This window comes from Puma concolor, chromosome D1 (genome assembly GCF_028749965.1).
Source record: "Puma concolor isolate L17-30 chromosome D1, mPumCon1.1.hap2, whole genome shotgun sequence".
NCBI classification, from domain to species: Eukaryota; Metazoa; Chordata; class Mammalia; order Carnivora; family Felidae; genus Puma; species Puma concolor.
This window is the reverse complement of record NC_141676.1, coordinates 57,684,845-57,711,936: the sequence shown is the minus strand read 5'-3', so window position 1 is coordinate 57,711,936 and position 27,092 is coordinate 57,684,845. Positions and strand designations below refer to the sequence as shown.

The 27,092-nt window shown below is 53.9% G+C and overlaps 1 protein-coding gene across 2 annotated transcripts in view; it reads right to left on the bottom strand.

Annotated features, from left to right (window-relative positions):
* Positions 1-283: 283 nt before the first annotated feature.
* Positions 284-27,092, bottom strand: part of ARHGEF17 (Rho guanine nucleotide exchange factor 17) — a 58,310-nt gene continuing 31,501 nt past the window's right edge. Inside the window, exons 2-21 of one of the 2 annotated variants that reach the window (XM_086678260.1) lie at positions 20,134-20,211; positions 14,296-14,478; positions 11,670-11,786; positions 11,351-11,443; positions 10,952-11,128; positions 10,571-10,621; positions 10,216-10,325; positions 10,025-10,110; positions 8,110-8,228; positions 7,509-7,722; positions 6,909-6,982; positions 6,130-6,329; positions 5,827-5,969; positions 4,895-5,144; positions 4,538-4,624; positions 4,154-4,221; positions 3,725-3,873; positions 3,103-3,277; positions 2,719-2,988; positions 284-1,816 (exon numbers count right to left, since the gene is read on the bottom strand). In XM_086678260.1, coding sequence (XP_086534386.1) covers positions 1,620-1,816; positions 2,719-2,988; positions 3,103-3,277; positions 3,725-3,873; positions 4,154-4,221; positions 4,538-4,624; positions 4,895-5,144; positions 5,827-5,969; positions 6,130-6,329; positions 6,909-6,982; positions 7,509-7,722; positions 8,110-8,228; positions 10,025-10,110; positions 10,216-10,325; positions 10,571-10,621; positions 10,952-11,128; positions 11,351-11,443; positions 11,670-11,786; positions 14,296-14,478; positions 20,134-20,211 — 2,841 coding nt within the window. In that variant the 3' untranslated portion in view covers positions 284-1,619. Of the gene's footprint in view, positions 1,817-2,718; positions 2,989-3,102; positions 3,278-3,724; positions 3,874-4,153; positions 4,222-4,537; positions 4,625-4,894; positions 5,145-5,670; positions 5,970-6,129; positions 6,330-6,908; positions 6,983-7,508; positions 7,723-8,109; positions 8,229-10,024; positions 10,111-10,215; positions 10,326-10,570; positions 10,622-10,951; positions 11,129-11,350; positions 11,444-11,669; positions 11,787-14,295; positions 14,479-20,133; positions 20,212-27,092 lie in introns of both variants that reach the window. The other variant, XM_086678259.1, reaches the window with a different exon arrangement.

Below are 27,092 nucleotides of genomic sequence, written 5' to 3'. Positions count from 1 at the left end.
CTGTTTACACATGTGGCCTGTAAGGGATTCTGACACGTAGCCCTGGTTACAAAGCAGTGAACTGGCATAAGCCCTTGTTTTCCTGATGAAAGAACTATAGCCCCCACAGGGGCAGTGACTTGCCTAGGATAACACAGCAAGTGGCAGCCTTTGCATCCCAGCACGCTTCTGGGTCTCCAAGCCCTCCCTTCTGCTCAAGTGAGCAGGTGTTGGGAGGCCCATCAGATGGGGAGCCCCGAGGTTGCTGGCTGGAGGCCACTATGCCACTGATGGGGAGCAATCATTTGGTGTTTCTATTTATTGACTCTTTAAAATTCATCATCCAAGGAAAGTTAATACATGACTGTTTGGTAGCAAGAGAACATTATCTAAGACCGCAATGACCCACGCACCCCAAACAAAAACAGAACCAAACAAACCCCATCTGAAACCAGACCTTTGGAGCTGTAGCTGAAGAAGCAAGGGGGCTGGGGGTCAGACTGGCTCCTGCAGTCCAGGGGGCAGAGAAGAGGCTGCCCTCAAGTGGTTCCCAGTTGAAGAGGCCATGTCCAGCCCCTCAGCTCTGGGCATTCTTCCTGGAGGGGCTGCCCTGGCAGGAAGGGTGTGAAGAGAGGGACTCAGTGGTCAGAGTGACGGGGCTCTTAGGCCCACACTCCTAAGGTGACCATACGTGCCAGTGCATGAGACACAGGGGCTGGGGAGGCAACTTTATGGAGAGCAGGGGCCCTTTCCTCTTCCCTGCCCAGGCCAGGAGAGAGCCTTGCCCACGTCCCCATCAGTGTTACCAAATTTGGAAATGACTAAAGGCACTGCCAAGAAGTTAGGAAATACCAAGGCCTGGGGAGGCCCCCAGATGGGAGTCACTGCCCCCAGCAGTCATCATCTTGTTCTGGACGACTGAGGGTACTTGGTCCTTGGCTCTGGATACCGGAGAGCAGCCCAATCAGGACAAGGCCGTGGAAAGTATATGTGAAGAGGCAATGTTTTAGTGCCCTGAACATGCAGTGTGTGTGTGTGTGTGTGTCTGTGTGTGCACACATGCGTGCAAGTATGTAATGGTGGGGGGATTGGTCCTTCCAGGAAGGCTTGCTTAGGGTCCTAGGTGGCCCCCAGAGCAAATATAGGGTTTTTTCCCTTCTGTTATTTCTTCAAATCACCCCCTGCCCAGGTCATTGCATAAATAAGTGCTTGGGAAGGTACACATCTAAAAAGGAACATAAATACTGTACATGGGAAAGGATTCTGCCCCAGCCCTCCCACTGTCCCCAGAAAACCCTCCAAATATTGCACATGGCCCTCCCTAGCCCCATGGGGTCCAGGCCCGGCTGTGTCTTTGGTAGAAGCTCCAGGGACAGAGGTCCTGGGCAGCCCACGTGCCCCCTACCCCACCCCAATCATGACTGGGAACACCGCAGCAGCCAGAGGGTTGGGAAAGGCCTTGGCCCACTGGCCAGCAGGTGTTCCATCAGTAATACTTCCTCAGGGATAGGAGGGAGCCCACACAGTCACAGGTGAGCCCCTGGTGGGACACTCCCAGTCAGAGTCTGCACGTGGGCTAGGAAGAGGCAAGCAGGTTGAGGGCAAGTGGGCGGGCAAGTCCTGGGCCACAGTGGACAGGGTCACACCCTCCATAGGAGGAGGTGGTTTGTGCTATCATCTCGGCCCACAGTCTCGCTGCTGCCACCACCCCCACTGCTGAGTCGGAAGTCCTCATAGCCGTCACCTCCACTGATAACCAGCATTTTAGGCCTGGCTGAGGCAGGTCCTCGGTGCCGAGGGGAGTCCCGGTGCTCCAGGGATGGAAGCTTCTCAGGGCCTTGGGAGTGGAGGGAGAGGATCCGTTAGCCTGGGGGCGACTGGTGGCTGTACTGTCCCCTAAAGGCCTGCACCCCAGAAGACAAGGAACAGAGACAGGTACACTTCCTGAGGGGATCCTACTTCCTGTTAGCCAAGAACTCCTTGTTTGAAAAGAAATGCCCACTTCTTGGCAGTCACACAACTTACCTCTATCTGTACTTTCTAGTCAAAAGCGGCATAGGTTCCCAGGGCCACACCACTTTCTCTCAGTTCTGCACATGCACTGTCCTCCTCATACCACTTCCTGCTTCTAACAGTCCTTTCTCGGCTAGGGAGCTTAGGTCTTCTCTGGACACAGACCACTCCTGCCCGAGGCTTCCCTGCTTCCCGATTCCCACTGCCACTTCCTCTTGGGAATATGGTTTCCTGCCTGGTCAAAGCAAGACTTGGCTAATTGTAGCCTCCTTGATGTACATTATTTCCTAATATATTTCACTTTCTAATTCTCATAGGCCACTTCTGTCTTATCTACCATTTGTGTTCTACTTACTGGTGCCATTTCTATTTCCTGCTCTGCACATCACTTCCTGACTCCACTTTCTGCCCCAGACATCATCTCTAGTCCTCTTTCATCTCCTGCCATATACATCCCTTGCGGTGCCATAGTCTAATTCTTGGCTTATAGTTCTTACGGTTCACTCCCTGTCTACCGTGACACTTCTAGATAGAGTTTTACACACACACCCTATCCTAGGAGGTTTTATTTTGGGGTTTCTAGAGCCTATTTCCCATCATATATGCCATTTCCAGCTCTGTATTACACTCTTCTTCCCTCTTAAACCTCTTCTGGCAGGATGGGGGAGTCTTAAGAGACTGAAGAGGATCCCAGGATCCCTGGATTGGTAGGATGCACAAACCTACCCGTGTCTGGGGGAGGTGGTGGGGTTGAGCAGAGCAGGTTGAAGCCGTCTGGCAGCTGGACTGCAGCCAAGAAGCGGACGTGGCCGGTGTGTCCCTGGCCTAGGCCAGCGGGGCTAAGGGGTGCTCGCGGGCAGCTAACGGTACTGGGCGAGGTGGGCATGGTGAGCACGACGCCGGCACTGGTGCCCACCCACAGCAGCTCTTCACACACCAACAGCGCTGTGATCCTCAGGCAGGCAGCCTTGTGCTGCCGGATGATGGCGTCCGAGCCTAGGGTGCAAGAGACACCAGAGCTGAGGCCGAATTCTCGCCCTGGCTCAGCTTCCTCAATGATGGGGCAGAAAAGCTCCAAGGGAAGGGGTAGTGGTGGACTGAGGTCAGTACCTGCCAGCATCCTGTGCACGGGAGGTGTGACGTCTACCTCTGCCAGCTGCTCAAAGGTGTCTGGATGGTAGAGACACACGTGGGCACTACCCTTCAATGTCACCCACACACCCAGGCTGGAGTCCACCATGCAAGCCACGCTGCGGCTGGAATCCTGCCCCACATAGAATGTGTGCTGGTTGGGGAGACAAGTAGAGCGCAGGTGGGTGACCGGCAGGCTTGCCTTCTCTGCCCCTTCCTGCCTTGTGCTTCACCAGTGCCCCCCTCATCCCTTACAGCTGCCACTAAACCTCTCCAGAAAGCCACCTGGACTGACAGCAAAGGCAGCCTTCCTCCTTGATCTAGATGACCAACCTATCAAAGCTTGGCTTCACTGAAGCCCCGACTCAATCCTCAGAAATTCAAATGGAGCTGCCTTTCCCCATGAAACTCCATGACTCCATGATCAGAGAATTTTAGAGCTTGAAAGGTTTTCAGATCAATCATTGGGCTCTCCCTGGACAGATGGAGGCTTTCTTATCGCCCCTATGGTCTCATCTCTCACTTTCATGCGTCAGGCTCACCTCAAATCACCAATCGTGTCCCCACTCCCCACCCCCCCCACCCCACTCCCCACTGCTACCTCCAGCTGCAGTGTGTCAGGGCTCAGGACAAGGATTCGGTTCTGGCAGCCACACCACAGACGCCCACCCACAGACACCATCTTGGTGATGGGGCTCCCCTGAGAACCCAGGGTCACTGACTTGAAGTTCTGGGGGTCCCAGAAATGGCCTGGAGTGGGAGTGGGATAAAGAAGACAGAGTAAATTCAGTCCACTATTGCATTACCCCCACACCCTGAAATGAAATGAAATGAAATGAAATGAAATGAAATGAAATGAAATGAAATGGTGCCCTCATTTATACACAAGGACACCAAGGCCCAGAGAGGGCCTGAGAGTTCCCCAAAGCCACATTTCAGACTCATGGCCCCAAGGCCCCACCTGTGCTCAGAAGACAGTGCCAACACCAGCAAGGGGCTCGTGGGGGGTGAGGGAGGGGTGGGTTCCCACCTGCTTCTCTTTGGTAGACCACAAGTTCTCCATTGGCCAGAGACACAAACACCTGGTTATTCAGATACCTAGGCAGGGAAAAGAAGGAGGAGTCAGGGGTTTCAGGAGGCCAGAGGAGGTTACCTTGGGCCAAAGCATCGTAGACAGAATGGCTATGGTTCCCGAGAGACCACCCCTCCAGGCAGGGAAGCCTGAGGCTAGGAAGGGGTAGGATTGGCTCATAGTCAAAGAGTATGTGAAAGGCACAGCTAGCCTAGGGCCAAGCCCCTGGCCTCCAGCCTCCACAGAAAGGAGGGGCCAGTCGAGCAGGGAGACCTGGGTGAACAGCAGGAAACCTGCATGTGTAGAAGGGTCTGGACTAGGAGGACTACCCAAGGGCCTTACAGGATGCAGGTCACAGAGGCCGCATGCTGAAGCTTCATGCTGTTCCTGCGATCACGGATGCTGTCGGAGGACTGGTACACGTGGACACTGTGGATCAGGGGTGTGCACCTGTGACAAATGCTTGCACACACCAGCCCCTGAAGTATCCCACCACCTCTGTCTCCACCACCATCTCCTTCCTGCCAGGTGCCTGCCCAAAGCACTGAGATCCAAGAGCCCTATGGATCTCAGACTCACTGGCAGCCCTGGCTGCCAGTACTCCTGAGGTCTGACCCAAAGCCCTCCTGCTTCCGCTTCAGGATACCATATGATTTCCAAAGCAGAGCTCAGTGTCCCCAGCCCCTCTCCTGACCTTACCAGCCATCCTCAGTGCCCAGCCACACAGAGCTCTGGTAGGCCTCAGGGTCAACGCTCAGCAGGTCCTCAAGGCTGCCCCGGGTAAAGGAGCCACGGCTGGAGCGGCGAAGGGCTCTCCCATCCATTGGGCTGGTACTGCAGGGACCGCCAGGTCCAAAGGAGCCAGACAGTGGCAGGAAGCCAGGCTCCTGCTCTTCCTCTGAACTGGTCGTCTCTGCCGTGGCCTCCTTGGAGCTTGGGGTCTCCTCATCTGAGGGAGACAAAGGTCTCTGCCTCCATTCCACCTCTGCCAGGCCCAAACCTGGTATCTTTCTAGATCTCCATCTCTCCTCAGTGCATCCCTTCTGGCCATGTCCCTCTTGAGGGCCTTCCATAGCTGTTCTCCTGTCCCGGCAGCCTCTGCATAGCTCAGGCCTTGTCATTCTGCTCACTGACAGTCTAGTGCTACAGGCGGCTAGCCCTAAGCTGTTCCACTCCAATCCACCAGCACATCGTGGACAGGGGGATCGGCCATTCTACCCCCTACTCCATCTTCCCTACTTGACCGAGCATTTCATGATGTGTAGGATCTGGCCTGACTGTCCTACTGCCCTTGGGTCTTTGGTGTCACAGCCCCCGCCCACCTCGCTGGCTCCCACTGCTCTGCATGCTGACCTCCTGAGACTTGAATCCATGCCTTTGCCTATGCTGGTCCCTCCTCACCCATCAGTACCTGCTGTGCTGCCCCCTCCTCTGCGCAGTCCACCCTGCCTGACAGCCCCAAACTGGGCACTCACTGCCAAAGCTAGAGGAGATAGTGGACCGGCTGGCTTGGCTCTGCAGGGTTCCCGAGGGGCTGGGCGAAGACTCATCATCAGAGTCGCTGTCAAAGGGCACCAATTCTGGGCGAGTGTCCCCTTCGGCGGGGCCTGGTGCCATCTCCAGCCCCGAACCTGCAATGGAGATGTGCAGGCAGGGCTGGGGCCCTGGCTCTGCCAGCGTCGCTGCTTCTTCGTCCGCAGCCTCAACGTCCAGTTCTGGACCGGGGGTCTCCAGTGCCGTCTCTGGGGGACTCCTCAGTGAGGCAGGCTGGTCCCTGTGAGATGTAGGAGCGGGGATGAGAGCCTCCAGGAGCCAAGGCCCTGCCCCACTGGTCCACAAGCCCACTAGGCCCAACCCCATCCACACCTGCAGCCACGTAGGGGTAAAGGACAGGGATTCTGGCCTGCTGGCCCGCGCACAGCCCCAGGCCTCACCTGTGGCTGCGGCGCTGCAGGCCGGGCACCGCCCCAATGCAGAGGATGCGGGCGGAGCAGACGGCGATGCAAGCCTCCACGTCGGGCTCAGCACGCAGGCTCAGCAGGCATACCTGGCCCACGTAGCCATCGCTGTTGCACACCCACACTTCGGGCATGGGCTCGGGACAGCTGCTCAGGGTCGGAGCTGCACACGAGAACTGCAGAAGACACCAATGGACAGGGTGAATGAAGGAATTATTGCCAACTTTCCAGGCTGACCAGCAGAATGGAGGGAGGTGGCCCTGCGTGGGTGTGCGTGAATTCCCAGTACACCCCTCTGAGTACACGTGCACACACACACACACACACACACGTGATATTCTACACATCAAATGCACGTATGCCTGTGTGATAGAAGTATCATCCATTCATGTACACATACATCCATGCACATATAACCCCAAATATGCTCACATATCTATGTGGGTAACAAATGTGAAAAATAGTAACCTCTGTCCATAGGTAGGCAAACTCATACAAGCACATAAATTAGACAGCTTCATGCTAATCACATAGCCTTTGTCCCCATGCACACATATAGACATGCATGGCCATACCCATATGCGTGTGACACATATATAGTATTCACATGCATGTGCAGAATTGTAGGCTCCAAGACACAGAGGGCAACCACAATGTTCAAGGCATGTACATAACGTTGTACACAAAACAAAAACACATGAACATGTGCTGGCTTTGAATACGTGCACCCACATGACCCAGGCACATACACGTACCTGCATACCACTGCGGGTTTTCATGATGGGGATGGCCTTCAGGAACTCAGGGTCTAGACAGCTTTTGCTGGATGCTGTAGGGAGATGGACAAAAAGACACTGCTTAGCATCCACCTCACTTTTGCTCATTTCCCTTCCTCCCCTGCTCCTCGGGGTCTCTCAAGGGAGAACGAGGGGGCTGTAGGATATGTCCTGCTTGTCCCTGGCCTCAATTTTCCCATCTGTACAATGTGGGAGGTAGACCTAGAGGTCCCTAAGGATCTTCTAAGCCATGGACCCTGATGAATAGCTTTCCCTGATCTAGGCCTGCTCAGAGTGTATGTATGTAGGGCGCAGGAAGAGGGGTCCTGGCATCCACTCCCACAGTAGCGCCCCACCCTAAGCTCACCCTATCCATGGAATTCCCTCCCTGCCGGGGAGGCCCTGGAAAAGTCCCACATTTCTCTGTAGGAGTCTCAGTCCACCCTCCCACCAGCAGGCACTGAAGCACAGAACACAGCAGTCTTGGGACTTCTGGCTCCTGATCTCACAGACCGCTGCAAGGTACTGCCCACTGCCTGGGGGTGCTGGGAGGAGGACGCCAGCATGGGCCTGGCTTACCCAGCTTCCTCTTGGCTTCATCAAACGCCTGCTCAAAGCCGAGGCGGGCGTCAGGGTGGGGGAACTCGAAGATGAAGGAGTCAGTGCCCTCAGGCCTCGTGGTACACAGCTCCAGCTTGGTAGGGGGGAAGGAAAGCGCGTAGCACAGCGCCTGCTTCTCTGACAGGTCCCGGTGCATGGCAGCTGAAAGGTCCCGCAGCGCTTCGTCCAGGCTCTGCCGGGAGGGGACCCAGGCCTCAGGCCCTGACATCTCCCCACAGCCTACTTCTGCCCTGGGAATGCCAGTGGGGACCTGCCTCTCCCCTCAGACAGAAAATGGGACTCTGTCTCCCCCCCTGGAGGAGGTAGCCTGGATTCTCCCCCAACAGACATGATGGGTCCTCTCTCCTCGCTCAGCTAGGGACGGAGGTGTATCTCCACCCTCAGGCCTAGAACACATCACTTCCCTCAGCTGGGGTGAGGCTGTATTTCCCCCTTCCAATAAGTGACAAAGATGACTGACCTCTTCCTCAGGCAAATGAAAAGGCTGCTCTCTCTCCCTCAGTAGGGTCTGGGAACCCCCGCTGCCCCATTCCCCCAGCCTCAGACAGAGGGCACAGACCTGGTGGGGGAAACCAAGGTTCTCAGAAAGCTTGCTCATCTGGCCCAGAGTGGTCAGGTCCTCGTCTAGGCGGCTGATAGCCTTCTGGATGTTCTCCCGATTGGTGGCTTGGGATGCCCCTGGTGGGAATAGAGGAGGGCCATGGGCAGATACAGAGGCAGACAAGGTCAGGCGTGGACAGACACTCTTCTCCTCCCTCACAGTCTGCAGTTCAGCATGGGGAGTGGCCTGCCAAGCTGAGCGCTTGTAAGCCCCAAGACCCCAGGAACAAAGGCAGCTCTCAGGGAAACTGCAGGCCTAGGAACAGGGAAGTGGGCCTGATTCAGAGCCACTTGGCCCAGGGTGCTGGTCCCTTGGAGAACTCCCTGGAAGAGCACAAAGAATAAACAGCAGGCGGCTCTGCAGTTTATGCAGGCTCCTGCTGACCCGGGAAGCCACGGTGGTGTGGTGTAGCCTCCACAGGGGAGTCAGCCGGGCAGCCAGAGCCTCAGGCGCTCAAATCTGCTGACCAAGGGACTCAATTCCCCCACAAAGAAGGGAAAATGAGCTGATGCCCTGGATTTCTCTAGTCCTATCCCATACCTGACCAGGGCCAAGTAGCAGGCCCCACAGGCCAACTCAGCATCCCCACACCCTGCACTGCCTGGCTGGGGGTGTACACCCTGGACCAGTAACCCACAAATAGGCAGAGTAGACAGCAGTGCAGTGTTTTAGAAAAGCTGAGGCTTGGGTTTTCTCCTTCTTTTTTTTTTTTTTTTTAAGTTTGTTTATTTGCGGGGGCGGGGGGGACAAGGAGCAGAGAGACAGAGGGAAAGAGAATCCCAACAGGCTCCACAACGGCAGCACAGAGCCTGACACAGGGCTGTCTCACAAACCACGAGATCATGAAGTGAGCCGAAACTAAGGGCCGAATACTTAACCAACTGAGCAGCCCAGGCACACCTCTCCTACTCCTTCTGAAGGAAACTGTCTCCCCATAACCCTCATTGCCAGGACAGCCGTGTTTTCTTCCATATGACCCTGCCCCTCTCTAGCCACACTTGACTGAATCAGAAGTAGACACCTAACCTAGTCATTTTATCAACTGGCCTGTGTTCCAGTGAGAAGAGACAAACGGGACCGATAATTGGCTTGTATCCCTACACAGGAGCCCACATGAGGCAGGCCTGGGGTCACCCCGGGGGCCACCTCAGGTGAGCCTAGGGGCAGAGCCTGGACCTGAACTGACTGCCAGCCCAGAGGTGCCCACGCCACCATCCCAGACCAACCATCCCCCTCAAGGGGACTTGCGGATCCTGGAGCAGCTAGGGAGAAAGGCCATGATGCAGAACAGGCCATGAAGGAACACAGGAGTTAGAAGGAAGGAGGAAGCAGAGAAAGCTGAGAGCAGTGAGAACAGGAAGAACCACAGAGAGACAGACAGATGGAGACACAGACACACATGTACACACAGCAGGAGGAGCAGCTCTTTGAAACCACCTCAGCTCCTGACAGCCTCTGCCCCAAACAACACAGATCTTTCCAACCAGCCTTGTGCTTGGACTGACTTGACTGAGGCCCTGCTCCCTGGGAGTGAAACTGCTGGACCAGAGCAGTGTGTCATCACCTAAGGGGATGCTCGTGCGGTGGTCAGTGGCTGGTGGAGGGCACGTCTGTGGCCTCTGTACTGCTCCAGCCTAGGTTAGGTCCCTGCCCAGTCAAAGGTGATCTGCACAGATGGGTCTGGTGTGGTTCTGTGGGGGACAAACCCATCCTACATGCAACCCGCCTTCTACTGGATGGGAAAGTGAGGCCCCAAAGCAGAAAAGCAGATGGATAGGCAGCCAGCCTGGCCACAGCTCAAACCCTCCAGGAGGGCTTCTTAGAGGAGGACCCCAACACCCAGAAGCCCTGGGCAGGCCTGGGCCAGCCCCACCTTTGATTATGTCCGCATCTTCCAGTGGCAGCTTCCACAGCAGCTTGTACTTGCTGGCCGTGTCAATGACGCTGGCTGCCGTGTACCTGTGGGGAGCCAATGGGGTGCTCTGGCCTGGGCAGCGGAGTGGGGCCCAGGGAGGGACAACTGCTCCCCCCATGCCAGAGCCCAGCCCCACCCCAGCCACTCACAGGCTCATGGAGCTACGCCGCAGGGAGCCTGACTTCCGCTTTAAGGTGGTGCAGACAATGAGGTCCGTGAACAGGAAGAGGGACCGGTCCTTCTTGCCACCAACTGCCTTCTGTGGGGCCCGAGGCAGGACTCAGGCCCAGAGGCCCACCCTCCTGCCCACAGTGCCCAAGGGGACAGCCAGGCCCACAGAGGGGTGAGGGCTCTGCCCCTGATTCCCAGAGGCAGAGTTGGGACTCGACCCGGGACTCCTGTTGTGGGGAAGAGCAGGCAGGCCCATGGGCAGCAGGTATGAGCAGGAGTACGAACAAAGCGGAGAGATGGGAACAGGTGGGTAGACAACGGGCCACTTCTTACCACTTCAATGACCATCTCCTGCCTTAGGAACCGCCGCAGAGGGGCTTGGAGCTGTGGGGCAGGAGAGACAATGCATCTTGAAGGCCAATTCTTAATTCCATCTCCTTCCTAGACCCTGGCGACCCCTTGGCCCCACTCCATGTGCCAGGCCATAGAAGCACATCCCATCCCTCCTCCTGATGCTGTGCTGTCAGACCACAGGACATGAGGCCAGAGACCGGCATGGAAGAGGACATGGACTTGGACAAAGATGTGTGGGGACGCTGGTAGACAGGGACGCAAACACACTGCAGACACTGCTGTGGATGTGGACGTGACCATGATGACCTCAGGTGACCACAGACGTGAACAAAGGCATGGGTGGAGTGGGATGGCACTCACATCCTCCATGCCCTCGATGTGAGCCTCAATCTCCTGCAGCACACGGGCATGTCGCTCTGCCTCCTCGGCACTCCGCACACCCTTGTTGATGCGTTCAGCCACCTGTTTGATGTTCCGCTGAGCATCCAGCAGGAGCGGGTGGTCTGGGTGGTCCTCAGGTGTGTGCTTCAGGAGGTCCTGGGGTAGGAATGAGGACCAGACCCCTGCTTAGCTGCCCCTGTCAGACCCTGGGGCCCACACCGACTGCTGGACTCGGAGGGACTATAGGTGGATTCCAGAGAGGACTTATTTTCCTACCCAACCCCTGGGGACTCTGATGCCAGGCTCGACCAAGTGGGGGCCTCAGAGCCCCCTGCATCCTCCAGGCCTTGCCTCCCTGTCCACGGACCCCATGCTCACCTTCACCAGAAGCTCATAGCGTGGGATCCGCTGTACAGGCTTGATCATGAGGTCAGATAATGCCTGCTTCTCCTTGTTCTCACGCATGCTTTGCTGAAACCAGAAACAAGGTGGATGGGTACCCAGGTGAGGAATGTCATGCGAAGAAGGGAATGTCCAGGGATGGGTCCCCAGCCAGCCCCTCCAGGCCAGCCCAAGAGCAAAGGCTGACCCACATACTAAGGCTGTGGTGCCCAGGCTGGGAGCTCTTGGGCAATCCCCCACCAAAGCTAGTCCATGAGGAGGGTCATGTCCATCCCCCTGAGCTAGCCCACAGTACCTCCAGGAACTTGAGAAAGGCAGGCCTCGCCTCCTTGGCCACACGCACGGCATCCTTTGCATTGAGAAAGTTATCAATGTAGGCAGAATAGATGTTGACCAGGACGTCTTTGGAGAACTGTGGGCGAAGAGGCAGGTTGTGGACCTTCAAGGTATCTCTTATTCCACCTCACCCTGTCCTGGTTTCCAATGATTCACAAGCCAACATCCTTTCCCTCCAACTGGACATAATATGGTCTCTAAGGGCTTGGGCATTTGCTCCTACGTCGTGTGTACATGTTGTAGGTGCGACTGGTCAGGTGTGTACATATACCTGCACACACATGTGTGCATTACCTATGGTTTGCGTGTCATGGATGTACATATGCCTAGATGTGTCCTGCCAGGACACCACACCAGGTTCTCCCATTTCTAACTGGGCATTTCCATCCTTGGTCTCCAACCCCACCAAGTCCAGCCAGGCAGGTCTCCTTCCTCACTGTCCTCTGAGTGACACAGACTCATTCCAGCTGCTTGGCCTTTGCTTATGTAATTCCCTTCACCAGAATGCCCTTCCTGCACCCAAATCTCACCCACCCTCAGCGTTAAGCTCCAACTGTGCCTCCTCCAGGAAGCACTCCCTGCCCTGATTAGGGCTCTTCCTGGAACTATACCTGGCCTCTGGCCTCCCTTGATCTCCCAGGACAAGTCTCCTCTCTGCAAAGAGATAGGTACACCCGTTCCATCCAGTAAAGCCCTGCTCGGGGCAGGCACACAACTGGTGGCTAATACCCACTGGCCAGATGACAGCTGGGCTAAATGTGAAAGTTCTTGGTCAGAAGCCCTGGCTAGGAGTTGGGACATCCCAGTTCCTGTCTCAGCTGCACCATGGATGGACTAGGTGACCTGTGGTGGTATTTGTTTCTGGCCCCTCTGGGCCTACAAATCCCTGTGTCTCTGAGGTGCTGCCTGTCCTCCTCCCCAACCCCGGGTGTACTACAGGGCACAGGCTGAAGCAACCTGGAGAGGAAGACAGCCCCTAGCCCCTAGCCCCTACCCCCTACCCCATCCTGGCACAGAGCATTCTTTGCTGACCCCTCCCTGGGGCCAGGGCTTCTGCTCCAGTCAGACCCTGGTCAGCATCACAGTCCAGACAGCGGAGGAACCTGGTGACACTGAGGGTAGTGATAGCCTAGAGATGTCAGCACTCAACTGGGGTCCCATCACTGCTGGGCCAACGTTCCTGCCACATCAGTTCCAGGTCAGCAGGCACCTTCTAAGACCTTCTTAGGCACAGGCCCACCCACATCATCACAAACACATGAAAAAACACCCACATCTTATAAAAATAGGTAATATATTTTTTTTGTTAGTACAATTCTTGGAAGGATTTTTACAATTTTGCTTTTGAAATTATTTTGCTCTGAATAACCATTTAGTTTGTGTTTGGCTACGATTTATCAGTCATCATCATGCATTCTTGGGAATTCTGGCAAAATAACAAAATGTAACTTAAGTTTTTTCAAATGTAAGTTGGTATAAATGAATACTAAATTTAACAGTGAAAGAAAATGGCATGTTATGGTTTTATAGACATTGAATCAAATGTTTATTAGTTTTACTTTTTTCTAAGTTTATTTATTTATTTTGAGAGAGAGAGAGAGAGTAAGCCGGGGTGGGGGTGGGGTGGGGGGTGGTGGTGCAGAGAGAGAATCCTACGTTGGGATTCGAACTGAAGAACCGTGACATCATGACCTGAGCCAAAATTTAGGGCTGCATGCTTTACCAACTGAGCCACCCGGGTGTGCCTATCAGCTTTGCTTTTACAGTTCTTTTTGAATTTTGAAGCTAGTACCTTTTCTAAGGTCCCAATCACTATTGTAGGATTCTGAAAAGCTCCCAGGCAGAAGTCTGCTTGTGGTAAAAGGGAGCACAGGGTGGGGTAGAGTGTGGACGCTGGAGCCATATTTCCTGGAGTTGAATCTTCCACCACTTACTAACTGTGACTTTGATTGGTCACTTTTATCTATGCCACAGAGTCAACTTTGAACTCGAGGGAATAACTGCACCTTTATCTTACACTTATGGATATACATAACATATTTAAACTTTTATTTTTAAGTAGGCTCTATGCCCAATGTGGGGCTCAAACTTATGACCCTGAGATCGAGAGTCCCATGCTCTACCGACTGAACCAGCCAGGAGCCCCCTATAACATATTTAGAATAATGGCTAGCACCTAGGTGGCAAGTAGTTAGCTATTCCTATTAAAATGTCTGATGGAAAAAAGGGCTAGTTACAGTAAGGGTTGAGGTCAATATCAGCATCCACTGGAGGTCTGAATCAGTGTCAGCACCAATTCAGGTGCTGTAACCAGAGTTGGGTCCAGGATCAGAATCAGTATCTGGATGGGGTTGGGGTCCATGCCAGAGTCCAGCCAAGCTCTGGGGTTGGGCAGTGTCTAGATTCAGGTCAACCCGGAGGCTGCAGTCAGTGCCAGTGTCTGCTCAAGTTCTGGTATTGGATTTGGGATCAGGGTCAGTGTTCAGATGGAGTGGGTGTGGGTGAGGGGTCCATGGCGGCAGCAGCCCTTTCCAGGAGGGGCTCAAGCTTGTGAGCACTGCCGCATGGGTAGCAGGGCCACTCACCGACTGGACAAGCAGGTCTCCCACCTTCTGCTGGGCATGCCAGGTCTGCACACAGTGCCGCACCTGCTCTAGGAACTGCTCATGGTGCTCCAGGAGCTCAGGGATCTGGTCGAAGATCTCGTCCACCAGCGACGGGTCACACAGCAAGGAGTTCTCTGGCTGCTTTAGTGGCTGCATGTAGCCCTGGGGGACCCACAGGGTCAGTACAAGTACCCTCAGAGGGATGATAGCCCAACCCACCAGTACAGGTGCAAAGGAAATCTCCTGGGTCTATAACTCAGTGGCCATGCCTCCTGGATCTTCCTCATTAGACTCAGAGCTCTAGGAGGGAGACAGGAAAACCTATCCCCAGGCCCCTCACTGTGCAGCCCAGGGCCTGACATAAGATGGGGGTAAGTAGGCTCAGGAAAGTTAGCTGGATGCATGAACAAACAGAGCTTGGAGTGAGGAAAGCAAGAAGACTGGGCTCCTGGGAGACTCCCACACACCAACTCAGCAAATATTTTATTGAGCACTCACTCTGTGCCAGGCACCATTCTAAGAACTGGGAGACAGCAGTGAACAAGGAAGACCAAATTCCCTGCCCTAACAGAGCTTACAATCTAGTCAGATCAAACACACAAATAAAAGAAACAAACAAAAATAAACCACATTTCATAAACTCTTTAAGGAATTTCTGCCAATTATTATAGGCCATCTATTATAGGATGAACTTGGATTCCAGAGATGTTAAAAGGTGAAGAATGCATCTTAGAATCAATTACATGTAGAAAGTCAAAAACGAGAAGTGCTGCCGGGAAAATGAAGCAAGGAGGGGCATGGGAGGCCTTTAGTGCCACTATCTGAGCACGTTCTCACAGTTTTCAGACCTACCAGTCAGTCTGATTAAAACTATTTTTCACCTCAAATCAGTGGTATTTCCTGAGAATGCACAGCCCTGCTTAGCAGCAGGCATGCTCATGGAGAGGTCGCCCTCTACTGGCCCAAACTATCACTACAAACCAAAGAACTGAGGATGCTTGAAGAAGTAATGCAATGTTGCAGTAAAATTTATATTAAACATTAAAAAAAAATTGGCTTGTTTTATAAAACAGCCCTGAAAAACTAAAGCTCAACAGAATCCCCTAGTCTGGTTGGGCATTCTTTTTTTCTTTTAATTTTTTTTTAACATTTATTTATTATTGAGAGACACAGAGAGAGCATGAGCAGGGGAGGGGCAGAGAGAGAGGGAGACACAGAATCTGAAGCAGGCTCCAGGCTCCGAGCTGTCAGCACAGAGCCCGACGTGGGGCTCGAACCCACAGACCGCGAGATCATGACCTGAGCTGAAGTCAGCCGCCTAACTGACTGAGCCACCCAGGTGCCCCCTGGTTGGGCATTCTTAAAAGGTCAGGAGGTGATGGTGAGGAGGCAGGCAGGCTGCCTCCCTCTTACAGCTCCTAGGCCAGTCTGAGCCAGGGCCTTCTCTGTGGCAGGGGCTGTTGCCCCACAAGGAGAGGAGCTAAGCCGCTCATGTCCGGATCCTAGTGCCCCACACAGAAGCAGGCACACGGTGGGAGGAAAGAATAAACTGATACAGATGCTCCTAGGAGCCAACACCTGCACCCACTCATCACATGCTTGCTGAGCAACTACTGAGTGTCCGGACTTCTAAGCACCAGACAGCCCTGAGGGCAGACAAAAGTCCCTGTGCTTGTGGAGCTAACACTTCAGTGGAGGGAGGCAGAAAATAAGCACCATAAATAACAAAATTATTACACAGGATGTCAGAAGGCAGTAAGTATTGTGAGGGAAACAAGACAGGGGCAGGAGTGCTGGGAGAAGGGGGCTGGGTCAGGGAAAGTGGGGTTTGTTAGCTGGGAATTTGGGGGTTAAAGAAAGACTCAAAGGGTGAGGGTGACACTGAAGAAAGATTTAATCTTAAGACTTGGGTTCAAATCCCATCTCCTTCTGGCTATTACCCTTGGTGTTTAACTCCTTCATTTTAAACTCCTGGCCTATACCTGAAACTTATGTCACATAGTGTGTCAACTATACTTCAATTACAAAAAAGAAAAGAAAAGAAAAGAAAAGAAAAGAAAAGAAAAGAAAAGAAAAGAAAAGAAAAGAAAAGAAAAGAAAAGAAAAGAAAAAAAAAAAAGAGGCCCCTGACCTGCAGGAACAATACCAATCAATTTGGGGTGCAGTGGTCACTGCGAGAGAACACTAGGGCTGTGGAGTCCAATCTCAGTTTGAATTGAGTCAGGCAGTGCAGACTAGCTGGTGAGAGAAAGCGCCCTACAGTCAGGGTGTCAGGGATTCAACCCAGGCTATGGCACTTCCTGGCTCTCTGACCTTGAACAATTACTATACTTCTCTGTGTCTCAAGTTCATCCTCTGTAAAATGAGGGTTATAATGAGATTTATATGATTTAAGTTATGTAAAGTGCACATATTAAGCACTCAATACATGTCAGCTCTTAATATCACTACTTGTTGGTGTCCCACAGAAATCCTTAGGCTCAAAGCTAATCCCCAAGGAGCTGGTATTTGGAGGTGGGGTCTTCGGGAGGTGAGCAGGTCATGTGGGTGGAGCCCTCATGAATGGTATTTGTGCCCTTATAAAAGAGGCCCCAGAGAGCTCCCTTGGCCCTTTCACCATGGAGGACACAGTGAAAAGATGGCCATCTATGACTATGAACCAAGAAGCAGGTCCTCACCAGACACCAAATCTGCTAGCACCTTGATCTTGGACTTCCCAGCCTCCAAAACTTTGAAAACTGAATCTGTATTTGTTTAAGCCACTCAGTCTACGGAATTTTTGTTCTAGCAGCCCAAATGGACTAGAATACCACTTAAGAGACAGATGACCCTGGGCAGGTTTCTTAATCTCTCTGAGCCTTCATTTCCTCCTATGAAGAGGGAGTTATGATATCTACCTCACAACGCTAATGCAAGGATTAAATGTGATTTTATACACACACACTCACACGTACACACACAGATTTGCCAGGCAGTATGCTAAACTATACACACATCTTTCTTGTAATCTGCACTCAAGGTAGGTACTATTATTATTCCCACTCTGCAGACAAGGAAGCTGAAGCAGAGACTGGTTATGTAACCTGCTCCAGGTCACATGGCCGGGTAAGAGGTAGTGCCAGGTCTGAACACTGGTGGCCTGGCTTGGACCTCAGTCCTTCCTTCCGACACACCAGGGCTGCCTTGAGTGACAGTCCTTGGGTTCAGCTGACACTCTCCTGACCATCTCCATCCCTGGCCATGAACACTCTCAATTTGGCCTCCTCAGAACTACCCTCCCTTGGCTCTTCCACCTGCAGGTTCCGCAAGCCTCCGTGCACGGCCAGGAGATTTGAAGGCAGAGAGGCATACCCAAGCCCCGTCGGCTTCCTGTCTGTGAACAAGGCATGAGCAGCCTCATTACCTTTTAATCTTTGCACTGGGACGTGGGTATGATTAGTCACGTTTTGTACACAAAAACACCAAGGCTCAGAGAAGCGAGTGATTAGGCTAGCATCACCCAGCAGGGAAGCAAGTGACTCAAACTCTGGACTGCTTGACCCCAATGCCTTTAGCTCCTACCTAAAGGACAACAAAGGACCCCACCCCCTGCCAGACTCCTGCGTGACTATGGCCGCCTGGCAGTCAGGGGCAACCTCTTAAAGATAGCATTCTGGTTGTGTCCCTTCTGTGACTTCCATGTGCTTACAATAAAGCCCAGCTCTTCTGCAGCAGCCACAGTGACCACCTGTCCACCGCTAACCGCTCTGGGTTTCTTCCAGCCCCCTGGCCTTTGTTCCTGCTGTACCCTCTGCCAGAATGATTCCCTCTGGGCTCTCCCCCTACTTAGCTCTTAACTACCTTCAGGTCTCAGCTAAATACCCCAACCTCAGAGAAGCCCTCCCTGGCCTCTGACACCAGGGCAGGCCCCCATTCTGTGTTCTCATCTTTCTGTGCACTTTTTTTTTTTAACATATAAAAGCAATGTATTTTTTGTGTGGCAAAACATACATCATAAAATTTGCCATTTTAATCATTTTTAAATGTACAGCTTGGTATACTCACATTAAATACATTCATGTGGTTGTGGAAGCATCATCACCATCCATCTCCAGAACTTTCTACTCTTCCCCAACCACAACTATATACCCATTAAACATGAACTCCCCACTTCCTCTCTCCCAGCTCCTGGCAACCACTGTTCTGTTTCTCTCTCTATGAATTTGACTACTCTAGGTCCCTCGTGTAAGTGGAATCATACAGTTTTTGCCCTTTTGTGACTGGTTTATTTCATTTAGCATAATGTTCCAAAGGTTCATCCAGATTGTGGTGTGTGTCAAAATTTCTTTCTGGATGAACAATATTCAGTTTTTCCAGACACACTTTCCATGTGTTTTTGCACCCTCATTTGTCCTCACATATGGTTTGTCAGTCCAGGAGACAGGACCTGATCACTCATGCTCACTGTCGAACCCTCACAAAGAACACTGCCTGCACCCGGAAGATGCTTGTTGCAGATTTGTGGAGTAAACGAATGAACACTCTGGATGTTTCCAGGGCTCTACCTTCAACCCTTTGCTCTCACTCTACTTAGGTGGCTTGAGTAAATTTGTCCTCAACAGTGCCTACCAGGCCCTACTTCAGCTCAGATCCAGGTTCTCTGTCCTGGGCCTCAGACCCTCATATGCATCCTGGCTCCAGGCCCTTCCCACATCTGAACCTGAACTTGCCATCTTGCCCCACCTTTCACAGGTGGAGTTCCTATAGTGCTTCAGTCACCCAGACTGGGAGCCCAGGTCTCATCCTGGGCTTCCCCACCTTGCCCCTCACAACCAACCACTTACCATGCCTGGCCTGACCACTCCACTTCCTGAATGTCTGTCCCCAACTCTCCCTCCCTGTTGCCTCTGCCTGGGTCCTGGCCTCTCCTCCCCCACCCACCTTCAGTGGCCTTGGCCTCCTCTTCCGCTGCCCACCTTCCTAGGAGTCAGAAAGATGTTGTAAAGTATGAGTCAGGCTATATGCCGCCCCTGCTCAAAGCCCTTCACTGATTCTCCAGGGCCCCTGGTAGAGCCCAAACCTTCTTCCTGGTATGCAAAGTCCTTACCATGTGGCCCCTGCTGGCTCCCCCAGCATCACCATAGACCAACCCTCTGTGCTCTGTGTCAGCCACATGGACCTCCAAAAGTGCAGGCCTCTCCTACTCAACTCTGCACAAGCTGTTCCTGCTGCTGAGAAGACAGGTCAGGAAGAAGCTAGCACCTCCTCCAGGGAAAATTCCCTGACCCCATGCCTCACAGGTGCTCTCTCAATGCTTTCACAGTGACCATATACTCAGCTATGTCCCCGACAGGACTATGAGCTCCTGTGGCAGTGGCTTGTCTCTCTTATTCGCCCCTGTGCTGCCTACACCTGGAACAGGACCTGGCACACAACAGGTGCTCAACATTTTATTCCATTCAACAAATATTTTCCCAATCAATGAACAAAATGGAAGGAGGTACACTGGGGGTGGGTCACAGATCTAAGCTCAGGCACCAGGGCTGCCAGAGGTAGGTGGCAGAACAGTAAAAGCAGGGAGCACCTGCCCTGGGGTGGCCTGGTCTAGTCTCATTAAGACCCCTCTAAGATCTCTCCTGCCCTGGAGGGGGGGGCTTCCTCCTCTGGGGCAGTCACATGAGAGGGGTTCTCCATGGAAGGGTGATGTGTCCCAGGATCATTCCTCTCTTCTCTAGCCTCCATCCCCTGTCCACAAAGTGGGTTTGTTTCCATATGTTTGACAGCCTCCTAGACTCAGAATGGCCACTCTCAGGGGCCTGGACCAGCCTCAAGCCTCACCTGCATCAGGGTTCGCAGCGACTCCACGTATGACTGCTCTGTGTCCAGCAGGGTCATGGTCACGTGCTTCCGCATGTCCTTGGGGGACAGAAAACAGAGGGTGAGCAGTGCCTTGTTCCCCTCAGACCCCGCCACCTGCAGTCACGTAGACCCAGAGAACCTATCCACATCCTCTCCCTGGCCTTCAAGGCCTGCCTTCCCACCATCCAGGACTGTTGGCTGTTACCCCAAATCACCATAGACCTCCACTCTGTCAGGTCTTTGCTCAGATGCTCCTTGTGCAGGGAGGGCCCTCTCCCTGCATCTCAAACTCCTTCCTTTCCAGAGTATGCCCCTCAATCCTTCACCACCACCCCCATAACTGTTGGCAGACCTGGTTATCTACTGTTTACTTCATGGTTTTCCACTGGGCTCCTGGAAAGGACCCAAAACAATCAATAACTCTCACATTTGCAAAGGAAGATGCCTCCAGCCTACCCCCCACTCCAGCTGCCAACTCTGAAAACCCCACCTTCAGGATCCATGCTGTGGGGTCAGACCCTACTAGGTTGGGCTTCAAACCACCCCTGAGCATGGGAACTGTGACCTCCTGCCACAGATGAAGAAAAGATGGCTCAGAAAGGTGAAGTCGGTGCCAAAGGTCACACAGCCAGGTGGGGGTAGGGTTCACCCACTCTCAGACAAGGCTAGATCCCAGGTCTCTTCGTAAAAAAAGGTTAACTGAGCTCTACTCCACACCAAGCACTGCTCTAAGCATTATACATTATTTCATCCTTCTGACCACCCTGTGAGGTAGATAGATGTTATTCTTCTTCCCATTTTAAGGATGGGGAAAAGGAGCCCCAGAAACTAATGCCTCCATCCAAGAATCTGATGATCTACAGTACAGAGTCCCTAAGGGGTTGCCCAGAATCTGCACCCACACCTCCAGGGATAGGGTGTGCATCCCTGACAGGGCGGTCCCTATTCAATGGGAAGGCTTTGCTAGAAGCCAGACACAGGATGCTTTCTCTGTGTTCAATTCCCTGAGACCCAGCTTACCTATTGTCCCTTGCCACCACTTACTATACCTCTGGCCCACTCCTCCAGGAAGCCTTCCCAGATGGTACCAGCTCTAACAGCTTCCCTTCCTGGTGAGGGATTCCACTCCAGGTCACCTCTAAGTCCCTGGAATGGTTCTGAGCAAGGCCTCCTCTGGGCCCCAGATCTCTGGGGCTTATTCTCCCCTCCCCACGCTCCCCCCAAGCCTTAGCTCAACTTAGCCAGGACATCTGTCTGGACCCTGTCTCAGTCTCCAGCCATCAAGGCTTGTTGGGTTTGAGTGTATATTCTTTGCATGTGGCAATGGAAGGTTAGGTGTCCATGTCTGTGGTATCCCTCCACTCCCCATCCCTGGAGCCTCTCATGGTAGGGACTCAACCAGTGGAGCTGCCCTGGTCACTGCTCTGCACAGGGTCTATGTTTGCTGAGTAGACCCAAGCCCAAGGCCTGTTCGCCTTGCCTGATCCAGCCCCTGCTCACCCCTCTGCTCATGGTATGCCTCTCCTCCCTCTGACCCTCTCCCTTTGACCCAGGGACTTGGGGTCAGGTCTTTCCCCAAACCTGTCAACAATAAGACACTCAGAAAAGTAGACCCCAGTGCTAGGAACTTAGGGTTGGGAGGTGTGAATGACTCCCCATTGAGGGAGGGGAGGAGACTGGCTCTGCTCCATTCTGACCAGCTGCAGACTCTGTTTGGTGAGAAGACACTGGGCCCTGCCGTAGAGCCTCCAGCCCTCAGATCATTTATCCTCAGTGATTTGAAGGCGTTTAGAACACCTGGGCAGCTTCCAGTGGGAGGGAAGACCAGCTGGGCTCACCTTAGGATGGAGAGTTTGGGAGAGCATCAAGGACCAGAAGGGCCCCCCAAGAAAAAGCCCAGATGCCCAATCTTCCCATTGTCCCTCAGGGCCATCTCAGCATTTCACAGATATGATCTCATTTCCACCTCACACTCACAGCTCTGCATCACAGGTGTCATCATCTCTACTTTACAAGTGAGGAAGTCAAGTCAGAGAGGTGACTGGACTTGCCCAAAGTCACACAGCCACTGACCGACAGAGTGAGGACCCAAGTCTCTTTAGCCATCTCAAGCTCAGTCTGAGGGCCCAAGCACCCAGAGTTCTCACCCAGACTGACTGGCTAGCCATGGGACACAGGGTCCCAGCCATACCTTTACTAGCTGTGTGACCTTGGGCCATCTAACTGCCTTGGGTTTTCACATTCTCCTCTATGAAATGGAAGGAATAAAGCCTCCCTCCCAGTACTGTGAAAGCAAAGAGCTGGGAAGCAAGGTAGCTCTCTCCACATACACTGGGTCTTCAATTCCCAGCTGGACAGGGAGTTCCCTTAGAGTAGAACCAGACCAGGCTCGGCCCTGGGCCGCACAGTCACCCTCCGCCCTCAGGTTCCCTGGACCTGGCCCTGCTATGCCCAGTGGTGAGGGTCATGGGCAGCGAGGCCTCCTGAGGGAGGCAGGGTTGGTGCTGGGCCTGATGGGCCCAGAGGGCTGGGGTAACTCACACAGGGAGGCTGACGCTGCAACACCCGCCCTTCCCAGCCTCCTCCCTGCTTGAAAGCACAGTGGCTTGTCACTCAGCTGTCAGGTAGAGGCATAGAAAATAAGGCCAGCTCTCTGTCACTGCATGGAGTGCCCTTCTGCACGTGCCCAGACACGGGTGTGAGTGTATGTGGGGGTGGGGGAGCCAGGGGAAGCAAGAGACAGGCAATGCAGCTGTCAACCAGATCAGCGGGCCCACCTGTTCTGGGCGGGACAACCCTGTAGGCCTAGCCTCCCCCAGAGCCCGTCACCCCTCAACAGCTCCATCCTTAGACCTTCACTATATGGAGCACTGAAGTGGGAGGGAGGATGGGGGGGCTAAAGGGATACAGCAGGAAGACAGAGGGGGGGGGCCTCTCCTACCAGTAAGATTGGGACATGCTGACCCAAAGCTTAAAACCCTATATACACAGCATGAAGACAGAGACACACGTACACAGAAGAAGCTGTAAAGGCCAGACACTCCGCAAAGAGACGAAAAAGAAATGCAGCCAAGCCACCTAGCTGAGAACCAGGGCCTTCGGCCCAGAGATGTGAGGTGGTGGGGAGAAATACACCACAGCACAGGGAGCGGGGGGTGGGGGGGGGGGGGAACAGAACCATAGCCTCCACTGGAGCCCAGAAGAGCAGGATAATCAGAATCCAGGCCCAGAGAAACACACAAAGGCATGGAAAAATCCCCTGGAAGCCTCTCCCTCCCTGTCCCCTGGAGGAGAAGAGCACTGAGCCAGGAATGGGGACACCACAGCATGACACCTCCAAGGCCCAGCGGGTCCAGTGGCAGGGAGAGAATGGCGGGGGGGGGGGGGGGCAAAATTGGCTACCCTCAACTTCCCATCCCCCCAACACATATATACACCTGGGGACTGCAACAGGCCTGCAGGAAAGAGGCTGGTAAAACCTTCCCTTCCTGAGCCTGTGAACCCAGGATACCTCTGGAGACAGTCTCTGCCTACAGGCTGATCCATATCAGGCACTAAGTACCACTAGGCCTTGCTGAGGCTGGATCTCAGGGTACAGGCCTCTCACCCCAGTTGAGTTTGCCAGCCCTTCTGCCATTCCAAGCTTGCATTCTGGTGGCACCAAACCTCAGCGCCCTGCCAGCCACACCACCCCTGCCATGGCTCCTCATACCTTCAATCTCCCTGCCCCCATCACTAGTCTCTGAGCCCCCAGGCCCGTGGCCACGCAGCTGGTGTGCCTGATCCGAGTTCCCAGTCCTGCGCTCTCAGTAGGACCCATGTCTCCCTCAGGCCCAGATCCGCTGAGTTCTAGGTTTCGACCCAGGTCCCTGGCTGTCTCTTCCCCTCCCCCTACCTGGGCCTCCCCAGGCTCCTCAGCGTCAGCACCGCTGCTCCTGGCGGGCTCCCCGGAGGCGGTGGCCGGGCCCAGATCGCGCATATCTTCCAGCGCGATGGTGAACTGGGCCAGGGTCTTCACCATCTGAAGCATGCGGCCGGGCCGCCGCCAGGGCGGAGATGCCGGGGCGGCGGGGGACGACGGGCCCCCTCTCTCCCACCGTCACTCCCTCCGGGGGCTCAGCCCCGCCGCAGCGGCTATCGCGGTGTCAGTTCCAGCGTAGATCTGAGAGCGAAAACTCGGGCGGCGGCGCTGTTGCCTCCTCTGCTCAGCGAGTGCGCCCAGCGAGCCAGGCGCGCTTGGCGCCGCTGGCGCGGGGGAGGGGAGCGGAGGGGAGTCCCCGCCCTCGCCCACCCTGCTCCGCCCACCCTCTCAGAGCCGCCCAGTCTCCCCCAGCACGCAGCGGGCGGCCCGACCTCACCCCCGCAGCTCCCCCACGCAGCGGCCTCCCTTTGCGGACCCATCCCCCTCTGAGGACGTAAGTCGGCGCACACCAGTCGACAAAGGCAAGTACACTGAGACATGCACGTTTTGTCCACACCTGTACCCACGCAGGCACACACAGGGGCATGCACGGATCTACACAGAAGAAGCCCATGTACATAGAAACTTGCCCTCCCGCCTTGATGTGTATACACGTTTGGGTGAAGGCAAAAGGCACACACATCAACGTAGTCCCATACAGACCCTGACACACATGAACCCGACCCAGTGCTGCACAGTGGCACACGCTTCTGTCTTCACACAACTATAATCCAGCACAAACAGGCGCACATATTTAGGGATGCGCATCTCTGGAAACTGACATTGTTCTCCCATCCAGGGGCAAAGCATTAAGGGCCTCATAAAGGAAAGAGACGACACTGAGTCATGCCTACTCCCACCCCACCCAGTTGACCTGAATCCTGTATTTGAGACAGTCTCAGAGAATTCCAGTCCTATCCCCCTTCACCTCACCCCCCATCATGAGGAGGGGTTCGGGCATTTACAACCCCCACCACATCGCTAGATGATGCTTCAGAATGTTTCCAAGCATGATCCCCAGGATCTGTTCCTCAAATTGAAGGTGATGTCAGAACCCATCCCAGAACCACTTAATCAGGAGAGGGGGCAGGGTGAGCTTTGTTTTGTACTAGCTGCCACCTCCTACCAAGGGGCTCTCATGCACCCTGCAGCTGACTGGGGATCGGTCTGCTGTGCCTCAGCTCTGCTGACCTTATACTCCTTTAGTGTATGAGGTCTCCCACACTCAACAAACTCCTGATGCCCTCCCCCAAACCTGCTTTCCCTTGGGTTTCCTGCACAGTGGAGATCTTCTGACCCTATTGCCCAAGGCAGTTCCCTCTATCCCTCTCTCGCCTTGTTTGATATGCCCCAGCCATTATTTTTAATGTTTATTATTTATTTTTGAGAGAGAGAGAGAGCATGCACGCATGAGTGGGGGTGGGGGGGGGGCAGAGAGAGAGGGAGACACAGAATCCAAAGCAGGCTACAGGCTCCTAGCTGTTAGCAGCACAGAGCCTGATGCGGGGCTTGAACCTATGGACCGAGAGATCATGACCTGAGCCAAAATGGGACACTCAACTGACTGAGCCACCCAGGTGCCCCCAACCATTTCTGTTTTATCTCCTAGAAACAGACCAGGCTCTCTCCTGCCTCAGGGCCTTGGCGGACACCTTTTCCCTCTTCTAGGAGTGTTTTTGCTGTTCCTTTGAGATTAATCTTAGTGTAAATGTTACCTCCTCAGGGAAGCCCTCCCTGATCCTCAGATTAGGCCAGGTACACCTGCTCTGTGCTCTCAAAGATTCTCAGTTTTTCTTAACCAGGTATCACAGTTTGTAATTACACATTTGAGCAATTGCTAGATTGATGACCATCTCCTCCCAGGAGACTGTAGGTTCCCTGAGGGCGGGGGTCCATGTCCCTTTTGTGAACCACAGCATTCTGCACATAGATGTTAGCTAATACACTAAGCAGTCATCACAGGGAGGCAAACCTTGCAATTCCCTGCTCACGAACCTCCCCTGGCAGTCCCATGGCACAGGATCAACCCCTCTTGCTGGCCCTTGCAGCCTCCTGTGCTGCTTGGCCCCCCTGCCACCTTCCCCTGTTTAGCCCTCAACCAGGTGAATCCACATCCTACAGCCCCATCCAAGGGTATTATTTCTCATCCTCTCCTGAGAGGGCAGGACATGGACCCAGCAGCACTGGCCTCCTCAGGGAGTCCAAAATGTCCAAAACTAAAATTTTAACTCCCCAACAGACAATCCCAAAGAAGTCAACAATGAAAACAAGAACAGAATTCCAAGAGAGTAGAAAGAGAAAACAGGTGTGACCCCCACCTGGCAAGGGCTCCCAGGGCAGTGAGGCTACATTAGGGGGCAGAGCCTGACACATGAGAAGTGCTTGCTAAGTTGGTGCTGCCTAAACAATTGGTGAACCCATCTGTCTCTCCTGTGTCCCATGAAGGCCTGGCCCAGAGTAACCCTAAGCCAGTTTGTTGAATGAAAGAATGAATGAAAGCATGAGTGTGTGCTCTGCACCAACTCCCTTGCTGGTCCCTCTATGGCAATGGCTCTCAAAGTGCAGGCCCTGTGTACCTCCAGGAAATGTGTTAGAAATGCATATTCTCAACTCCCCCCCAAACTACCCTATTGACCTGACCTGAAACTCTGTATGGGGCCCAGCAATCTGTGCACTGGCAGCACAGAGCCTTCAAGGCCTAGAGCCTACCTGGCCACCACATCCCCTCTCAGGGCACATGTCCTGGCAGAGCCCCTTCTGCCCCTGGGAGGTGGAACAGGGGTCCTCCAGGAGGGCCCCAAGCCCTCCTCTGCCTCTAGTTTGAACCAAGAATTCCAGTGAGTCCATCTGCTTCTTACCCTCCCAATGGGATGGATTATGGACTTCCCTGGGGGTGGGGCTTACAGTTCTCCTCCTCTCAGGGCTGGGCACATGGGGGGAGGGTTTGGAACAGCCAGACCAGTTGACTGAGTGATGA